The sequence below is a fragment of the Silene latifolia genome, chromosome X, assembly GCF_048544455.1.
Source record: "Silene latifolia isolate original U9 population chromosome X, ASM4854445v1, whole genome shotgun sequence".
NCBI classification, from domain to species: domain Eukaryota; kingdom Viridiplantae; phylum Streptophyta; class Magnoliopsida; order Caryophyllales; family Caryophyllaceae; genus Silene; species Silene latifolia.
Genome location: NC_133537.1, coordinates 329553978 through 329563607, shown reverse-complemented (window position 1 = coordinate 329563607; position 9630 = coordinate 329553978). Strand labels below are relative to the sequence as shown.

Sequence of the window (9630 nt, the reverse complement as noted above, 5' to 3'; positions counted from 1 at the left end):
GTTACTGCTTTACGTTAAAAAAAAAAAATCAAGTAATAATCATAATGAATACACTTTTTATTCTCCCAACACTGATTACCTCGTATTCATTAGCACAACTGTAATATCCCTTTCACGTTCAACTGTATCCTTCTCTCTAACCCTTTCTTCTTCCTCATATTACTCCCTAAAAAAATATTCTTCATACTGGTTTAATAACATCCTTTCATCCTTTAGTTAGTTCTTTAATATTTCCTTAAATTTTCGACCATATTCATCCTCTATTTTGTTCATCACTTATATTTCTTGGCTGATATGGAGATTGTGGCTTATGAGGCTGTTGAGAACGGTAAGATGAGTACTTGTAATTTAATTGTTCTATAGAGATATTTTAGTACATATCATTGTTTAACGTTGTATAGTTAAACGGCTTATGAGGTTACAGATATTTTTTTTTTAGACGATGGAGGGGAGACGAGTAGTCGTTTGCTTTAGTTTTTGGTTTAGGGTTATTAAAGTTTCAGTTGTTGTACATTAGGGTTTTTTTAGCAGTTTTTTGGTAATAATATGTTTTTACGTTGGTTTAGTTTACTTTGATTAATGTTTTTTTTTTGTACTGAACTTTTTTTTTATTTGATTATTTTTGTCGTCAGTTATAGATGATGTTCTTGATGAAACAATTCCACCGGTGTCAGAGGAAGACTTTTGTAAGCAGTTTGAGGATGTATTTACACCATACATTGGGATGGAGTTTGGGGATATTGAGGAAGCTATAACATTTTATAAGGTGTACGCACTTGGGGTTGGGTTCGATGTGAGAAAATACACGACTAAAAAGTGGCGTGACGGTACTATAAAATCAAAATTATTGGTTTGTAATAGGGAGGGGTTTACAAAATCAAGTAACGAAAGTCCGGGTAAGGAAGAAGATGGAAGTAAGCAGGAGAGAAGAAATAAGCTTAAGAGGATTGGTTGTAAAGCTCGGATGAGGTTATTTTTGAAGAATGGTGTGCTTTTAGTGGACCGGTTTCATGAAGAACATAATCACGAGCTTGTTGCTGTCAAAGATAGGGAGTTTCAAAAATTATCCAAAAACATTTCCAAGTATCACATGGGACTAATTGTCTCAAATTCAAGGGTTAGTAGCTTAAAGTTTTAAAATTTACGTTTAAAGTTTCACAATGTACTTTTAAAGTTTCAATAGCGAGTGTGTGTTATGGTGTCATAGTTTTTATGTTGTAAGTTGTTGATGTTTTAATTTTTGTATATTACAATTTCGTAGTTCACGCATAAAGTTCCATTACTTTGAAATATGTAGCCGAATTTCCTAAATAGATTTAATGTTTCATAAATTGTGAATTAGACTTTCAAAATTGCCTTTAAAAGTTTCAGTGCTCAGTTTGCAGACATGAACTGTGTTGAAGTTGCAAAATTTGTCGTTAAAATTTTAAAGTTAACCTCTAAAGTTTTAGTGCTCAGCTTGGGTGTTAAAAGTCAGGAAAGATAATGTTGTTATTTGTTTTTTCCATGACCTCAGTTAAAGTTTCAGAAAAGAGTGTTGAATTTTTGAATGGAACGGTTAAAGTTTCATTGACAGTTACATTTGTGAGAGTGAATTTTACTTAACAGGGTTAAAGTTTGTACAACTGATAGGTAGAAATTATTAGTAGACGTTTGAATGTTCGAGTGTGAATTTAATTTCTGTTCTGAGGTTGGTTTGTTAATTCATTGCAGCTGAATATTGGAGCAACAAGGACTTACAGAATGTGTAAGGAGGTTGTTAACGGGTACCAAAATATAGGGGCTAGTTTGAACGACTTCAAAAATTTTCAAAGAGACATAACGTGTTTTATTCATGAAAGAGACGGACAAGTTTTCATTGATCACTTCAAGAACATGGCAGAGACTCGGCCAGACTTCTACTTTGACTATGATGTTGACGTAGATGGTAGCTTACGACGCGCAATTTGGGCGGATGGCATTGCTAGGAGAAACTACTCTGTCTTTGGAGATGCGGTTTCATACGACCCTACTTACTCCACTAACAAGTACAAGATGGTTTTCACTCCCTTCACAGGGATTGACAACCATAAACGATCAATAACTTTCTGTTGTGCGCTTATAGCAAAAGAAACTACGGAATCATTTAATTGGGTGTTCGAGAGGTTTTTGATTGCTATGCGGGGAAAGGAACCACAGTACATAATAACAGATCAAGATCCTGGAATAATTGCGTCGACTAAAAAATTCAAGACAAAGACGGACCGGTTACGCATGTGGCACATTATGAATAAGGTTCCCTGTAAGTATGGTAGCAAAAGGAAAGATTACCAGTTATTTCTAAAAAAGTTAAATGCTATTGTATGGGACGAGGAACTTGAAGCAGAGGAGTTCGAAAATAGATGGTCAGCAATAATGGAGGAACACGTACCCGCTGACATTGAATGGTTTACGGACTGCTATGATATAAGGAGGCAGTGGGTGATGGCGCACTGTAAGGACTTGAGAATGGGTGGTATTATGAGGACGACACAAATGGTCGGAAAGTGAAAACAGTTTTTTCAAGAGGTTTGAGGCGAGAAATGGTACTCTTGTTGAGTTTTGGATGCGCTTTGAAAGTGCTTTGGACCAACAAAGACACAACCAGAAGAGGCTTGATAACGAAAACCGTCATTCATACCCAAAGTTATGCAGTAAGTTGGCAATAGAGGCTGATGGTGCGAAGATTTACACACATGATATTTTCGAGGAGTTTCAAGAGGAGTTAAAGAATGCAATTGGTGGATTTAGTTGCAAGGGTTTCTTGGAGTCGACCAACTTAGAGGTTACTACCTTGAAGGATTCATTGGGAGGCCGTAATTTTGATGTTCAGTATAACCCAGGTATGAGTAATTTAGTGCGTAGCAGATTAATTACTTGTTAAGAAGCTTTTTACATAGTTGAAGTATTAGAATTTCATGAAATTGTCTTAAAGTTTCAAAGTTTAAATTTCATAAAACTATGTTTAAAGTTTTACATAGTTGAAGTATTAGTACGTTGATTTATTACTTGTTAAGAATTGATTTAGATAGTTGAAGTATTAGAATTTCATGAAATTGTCTTAAAGTTTCAAAGTGTAAGTAATAAAGTTTCTTTTAGTCATGAAAGTTTCAATTTCATTTGCTAACTCGGGGACTTTTGAGGCGAAATGTTCTGTAAACTTTTTGAGAGGAAGGGAGTACTCTGCAGGCACATAATTTGTATTTATTCCGGTAATGGGGTAAATGAAATTCCGGAATCTGCGATTGCTAGGAGATGGACAAAGGATGCATTGTGGAGTGGTGACTATAGTACCGGGGAGTGTACAGATGACATGGATATTGTAGACAGTAAGCAACTTCAGATGACAAAATTGTGGTCGAAAATTCACGAAACAATTGGAGTGCTTGTTGATAAGGAAAAGGAAGACGTTGAAGGTCTTACTAATTTAATAAGGGAATTTAGAGAGAAGCTGACACCGGTAGGTGAGAAGTTGAATAAACAACAGGAAATGGAGAAATTACTTGGTTGTAAAGCAAGTAAGGAGATTTCTATACTGCCACCTAAATATTCCAAAAACAAAGGGAGTGGGAAAAGGATTTTGTCTAGTAAGGCGAAGGCCATTGCAATTGCCAGTAAGCCGAAACGCATGTGCAATAATTGCAAGCAAATGGCACACCATGACAAGAGGAACTGTCCTAACCCTTTTGCTGAGCATCCACCGCAATTGTCGGAATCATCTGAAGAAGAGGAGGAGGAAGAGGAAGAAGTAGAAGACTTGTCGGAGGAGTAGGAATTTTTTATATATTAAAATGTATTCGTGAAGTTAATGTCCTAGTTTTTTTGGTAAAACTTTGAAGTTAATCTGTTGTATGCAAGGGAAGTAGATGTTTGTGTAGTGAGGGTCTATGTTCGATTTTTTTTATATTAAAATTCTGAAGTTTATGGTGAAATTTAAGGTAGCCAATTTTTGGATTGAAAAATCCCATGCAATGTTGAAGTTTCACAGTTATTCTTTTACAATTTCCAGGTTCAGGCATGAATTTTTAAAAATATTGCATAAGTGAGTTGAAGTTTCACTTTTGGTGCATAAAGTTTCAGAATATGAACAGTTCTCATGAAATTGAAATATTATTGTCTGATTGTTTGAAATTTGTGAGGTGAAATTTCAAAATACTTCTTAAAAGTTTGAAGAGTTAATAGTTGAATTTAAAAAATATCTACATAGTTGAAGATTTAACATGAGGCAGTTGAAATTTCAAAGGTGAGGACTAAAGTTTCAGATTGTCGACAATTGAAATGGAATTTAAATATTATTGGATGACGTTTCAAAGTTTGTGAGTTAAAATTTCGAAAAGTGTTGTCAAAGTTTCAGAAGATGTCTTTGGGATTTTATTATTGTATCTTTGATTGAAGTTTCAACTTGAGTAAATTGAAATTTCGAAGTTGATGTTTAAAGTTTCAGAATCTGGAGGAGTCACTTGAAATGTGAATAGCTTAGGTTAAAGTTTCAACAGTTATGAGTTAAAATTTCAGAAAGTGTCCTCAAAGTTTCAAAAAGTTACTTTGGATTTTTTTTTCATACGTTTTGTTGAAGTTTCAACTTCAGTGAGTTGAAATTTCAATGTTGACGGTCAAAGTTTCACAATGTGGAGAATTCACTTGGAAGTGAAATATTTTAGGTTGAAATTACAAAAGTTGTGAATTAAAATTTCAAAATGTGCAGTCAAAGTTTCAGTATTTGAAATTGGAATTTAAATATTTTAAATTTAAATATTGTTGACTTAAATTTGAAAATTTCTGATTTAAAGTTTTAAAATTTCAGATTTAAAGTGAAATATCTTTGATTGAAATTTCAACTTGAGTAAATTGAAATTTCGAAGTTGATGTTTAAAGTTCCAGAATCTGGAGGAGTAACTTGAAATGTGAATAGCTTAGGTTAAAGTTTCAACAGTTATGAGTTAAAATTTCAGAAAGTGTCCTCAAAGTTTCAAAAAGTGACTTTGGATTTTTTATTTCCATCCGTTTGGTTGAAGTTTCAACCTCAGTGAGTTGAAATTTCAATTTTGACGGTTAAAGTTTCACAATGTGGAGAATTCACTTGGAAGTGAAATATTTTAGGTTGAAATTACAAAAGTTGTGAATTAAAATTTCAAAATGTCTTTGTCAAAGTTTCAAAGTATTTAAAATTGGAATTTAAATATTATAAATTTGAAAATTTCGATTTAAAGTTTTAAAATCCTTCACAAAGTTTCGAAGTTTAGTTTGGAATTTTATTATTACATGCTTAGTTGAAGTTTCAACATGACTCATTGACATTTCAAAGTTCAAAGCTTAAAATTTGATGGAAAATTTAATAAAGTTACAAAATTTTTAAACTAACATTTCAAACGATGGTCAAAAAGTTTCAACTGAAAACTTGCAGACTTTTTTCATTTAATGTTGATCCTGCTAGAAAAGTATAGCTAGTACATATTTAAGTACATTCAAAACAGTACACATGTTAAAACAGTAATAGGCTACATGAAATATTAATAAAACATTGTTATTTTTTATTCAAGATCTTCGAAACTTTACGCCTAGCATATACGACTTGCCATAAGCTTTCCTTTTCAGCAATAAATTTCTTCACATTGTCCATGGTTTCTGCTCGAACTTTGTTCATATCGGATAATACAAGGGTCGCAACCAGTTGGATACACAGATAGCGCCGGCCAATCTTCTTCGGAAGGTCTTCGTGCTCGAATGGGGCACCCTCGTAACATAACATGTGCATCATTGTAAATAATCCAGACTCGAATTCGTCAGGTTTAGTTTCTGTAGATTAGAATTTCTGGGAACAAGTTAAAGTTTCAAATATCATACTTAAAGTTTCAAATTTCACGTTTAAAGTTTCAGTTTCAAGATTGGGTGTTAAAATTATTGGTAATTGTTAAAGTTTCATATTGTTGAATATAACATTTCAAAGTTGGCGGTTAAAGTTTTTGAGTTAAGTTTTGTGAGTGAAGTTTCAAACTAGTGGTTTAAAGTTTGAAAAATGTCGATTAAAATTGGAAGTTTCGAAAAATGTCGTTAAAATTTTGAAGATGACGTTTGAAGTTTCAAGAAATGTGAGTTAAAAGTGCAAAGTTCAGGTTTTAATTTTTTGTAGACTAGAATGTATGTCAACTGGTTTAAAGTTTCAGAAATTGTAGTTAAAATTTCAAATTCCACGTTTAGAGTTTCACTATTAAGATTATGTTAAAATCCATGTAGACTCTTGAAGTTTCATTTATTGGGGTATATAATTTCAAAGTTCGCAGTTAAAGTTTCTAAACTAAATGTTGATTAAAGTTAGCAAGCACTGGTTAAAGTTTCAGACAATGTATGTTAAAATTTGGAGTTGGACGTTTAAAGTTTTAATATCGTGTTTTTGCTAAATTTTCAAAAGTTGATGAATGACTTAAAGTTTTAATACTGTTGTAGGAGTAGAATTAAAAGTACAAAGCTTGGGTGGAATGACTTACAGTTATAAATGCAATATTTGAGATAGGTAAAGTATCGAAATCTTCGCTATATGAACGGTTGTCAAGGTATTCAACCTGCTTTGCGGGGAAATTTATACATACACAACTATAGTGAGACGAACCACCTGATAACCCAGGAATGAAGACCTGAGGAAATTAAACATAAACCTATTAATAAAACTTACAATTAAGAATATTAAAATTATAAATCGAGATAATAATGGGTTTAAAAAGGTTACACATACCAAATCAGAATCTAGCTGAAATTGAGATACACAATCACTGACCCAAATGTCCCATGTTGTGAATATATCTTTAGTTAGGTCTAGCACTTCCCCCTTTTGTTTGGCTTCCCAAATTTGGAGTACAAGACTCTGTCATAAGATAGGGAACAAGTAAAAATTTGACACTTTGTTGTGAAAAGTAACTAACTGTGAAAAATGCGCACATACAAAGTGGCTAAGCCCAAAGAAACAATGGGAAGTTGGGACTGGGCGATTGTATCATCATGATCTTGTTGAGTAACATAGACCAAAGAATCGATAACATTGTTCGTGATCTCAAGATCGGGTTCTAACGACCGAATGTCCTCCCTCGGAATGAAGTACAGTCTTGTGTAGGATACGATTGTTTCCCTACAAAAAATGTGCAACTAGGAAGTCAATACAACAAAAGAAAGGGTATACAGTTCTTATAGGTAAAACAATATCAACTAATATAAAGTTCTTATAGGTGACTTACAGTTTACTATAGTTCTCATATTTATTGAAGATGTAATCCATTACATCCTTCCTCCTGCTAAAAACGGATGTGAATAGTCTGTTGTTGCGGCGTAAAACATCAGACACAAAAACCTGGCTCGGATCGGGTCCACCACAATCAAAAGAGCAACCGAGGTTCTCAGGGACAATGGACATGCAAGAAAGTTTGGTTTTTGAATGAAATAGGAATGGATGGTGAACACCATCAGTTTGAGGGACATATATTGCAGGAGCCTCTTTATTTGCCTCATCCAAACCTTGCACCATATCACATGAACGATGTTCAGGTACGTCTGCTGCAACCACATCCCCCGAAGAAAGCAACTCAATTGGAATCTCTTCTTCTCGCACCTCCTGGAGAATGGCATTTACTTCAGCAGTAGTATAAACCGGCGCAGAACCAATTAGTTGTGTAATAGACAAATCCGGTACTTTTTGTTGAATTCCTTGGACATCCCCAACAGCTTGTACATCCATCAAATCGATAGCATTATCCTTGTTTTGAATGGGTGTAGAAATTTCTATGTTGTTCAAGTGTTGGTCTGATGAGTTTTCAAGGAACTCACCATCAGCTTCACCTTCCATCGTATCAACCCCTTCCTCTACACTTGCAGAATGGTGTATGTCTTTATCTCCCGAAGTAGTATAATAGTCATTGGTGATCATATGAAGGGGCGATAATCTTTTTCAGCAGTAACAGACACTTCATCATTTTTGTCAGCAGAAAGTACAACAGCGAGGTCACATAAAACGCCACTAATCTGCTCCATTGATTTAGAAGCCTCATCTTGTCGATTTGGATTGGCCACAGGATCTTGCTTAAACACAGGTGCGTTGTCAAATACATCTTTCATTCGAACGGATATATCAGCTACCTCATCAACATGAAATTGAAGCTCATCATATTGGAAGAAGGCTTGTGTGGACTGTGAAGGAACAAGCTTGGTTGGATCAATCTCTGGAGTTGTTAGACGCTTAATCTTCGAAATCGCATCTAAGTACCATGCATGGAAGACGATTGAGTTACGCTGCATCTGTAGGTAAAGCTCATGTACAGCCTGCAATGCAACAATACAATCCAAATGTATTATTAGAATTGCAAAGTTAAGGTTTCAAATTCTGTATACTAGAATTTATGCCAAAGTGGTTTAAAGTTTCAGATAATGTTGTTAAAATTTCAAAGTACACCGTTAAACTTTCAGATAATGTTGTTAAAATTTCAAGTACACATTTAAACTTCAGTAGGAAGTTTGGGTGTTAAAATCAATGAAAATTGTTGAAGTTTCATATTGTGGTTATAACATTTCAAAGTTGACGGCTAAAGTTTCTAATGAATGCCCAAAGTTATCTGAAACTTTAAACCACCTGGCATAAATGAATGCACATAGTTTTAATGAATGCTCATCAGATTTACTCGGTTCTAATTAAACAGAATGATAGATTAACAATGTTGACTTACATCCACGGCTCTAGCATGCAACTCCTGGTCATCCTCAACACCAAGGTAGTTCGATCCAATGAACTTCTTCTCGTTATCAGGATGAGGTGTGGAAGCCAACAACAACGGACGGGTGGCATTACTTGAGATGAGATTATTATTATAGGTAGGGTCAAGGCAGCGAGGATAGACAATCGGGTGAAAATGTCACCACCCAAAGACCCACCAACCAGCTCACCATATAATCTAGAATTAATACTACTTTGATCTCAATATTTTATCAGTGGGAGCTCATGAGGTGAACTTTTGCCGCGGAAGACAAACCTCTGGAAATAGGTAATCATAAGAAAAGGAAGACAACCACGTAAGCAGGTCTTATTATTCCTGGACTCGAGACCGGCAGTGACAATGCCATCTAGCACATATGAACACCAGTCATATTGATTAATAAGACTAACATCTTCAACAGCTGAGAGAAGCTTCCAGTCGACACCGTTTGAGGTAGGGGCTAGGAATTCTGACATACTGAACAATACAAACAGTCTAATAAAGTCGTCCCCCCCGTCCTTGTCTGCCCTCATATCATCATATAGCTTACCTAAAGGGATGTATTGAGATGCAGTTGTCACATTATATCTTTTCCTCCATCGTTCCTTCAATTGCTTATTTAAAATCTCAGACGACTCCTTCTTACGACCAGTCACTACTAAATCAAGTTCCCTAGGACCTAATGGTAATAGGAAGCAGTCGTGTACATCATGCTTCGACACAACAAACTCTTTAGATTCACAAGCCCTAAACACATGTGAGCCGTCATTAAAAGCTTCTACAAACAGGTGCACATGATCAAGAGGGTACTTGTCAAGACGTAACTCGAGCAACCCACCAAACCCGACTCTCTTTACCGCTTCTCTTTGTGCATTAGTAA

General features: G+C 34.9%; 2 protein-coding genes across 2 annotated transcripts; both read left to right on the top strand.

The window, feature by feature from the left end:
- Window positions 1–294: 294 nt before the first annotated feature.
- LOC141620826 (protein FAR1-RELATED SEQUENCE 5-like) lies at window positions 295–2529 on the top strand. The gene is made up of 5 exons (XM_074437593.1): window positions 295–328; window positions 633–1117; window positions 1343–1431; window positions 1609–1615; window positions 1714–2529. The coding sequence occupies exons 1-5, from the start codon at window positions 295–297 to the stop codon at window positions 2527–2529; spliced, it is 1431 nt and encodes a 476-aa protein (XP_074293694.1).
- Window positions 2530–2584: 55 nt separating this feature from the next.
- LOC141620825 (uncharacterized) lies at window positions 2585–3790 on the top strand. The gene is made up of 2 exons (XM_074437592.1): window positions 2585–2850; window positions 3208–3790. Exons 1-2 carry the CDS (start codon window positions 2585–2587, stop codon window positions 3788–3790), a joined length of 849 nt encoding a protein of 282 aa, XP_074293693.1.
- Window positions 3791–9630: the final 5840 nt, after the last annotated feature.

Excerpts from the sequence above, each read along its gene's own strand:
- LOC141620826 (XM_074437593.1), top strand. The coding sequence starts at position 295 with ATGGAGATTGTGGCTTATGAGGCTGTTGAGAACG. Across the intron at positions 329-632 it reads TTATGAGGCTGTTGAGAACG|TTATAGATGATGTTCTTGAT; the intron begins GTAAGATGAGTA and ends TTTTGTCGTCAG. Across the intron at positions 1,118-1,342 it reads TAATTGTCTCAAATTCAAGG|ACTTTCAAAATTGCCTTTAA; the intron begins GTTAGTAGCTTA and ends ATTGTGAATTAG.
- LOC141620825 (XM_074437592.1), top strand. The coding sequence starts at position 2,585 with ATGCGCTTTGAAAGTGCTTTGGACCAACAAAGACACAACCAGAAGAGG. Across the intron at positions 2,851-3,207 it reads GGCCGTAATTTTGATGTTCA|GCACATAATTTGTATTTATT; the intron begins GTATAACCCAGG and ends AGTACTCTGCAG.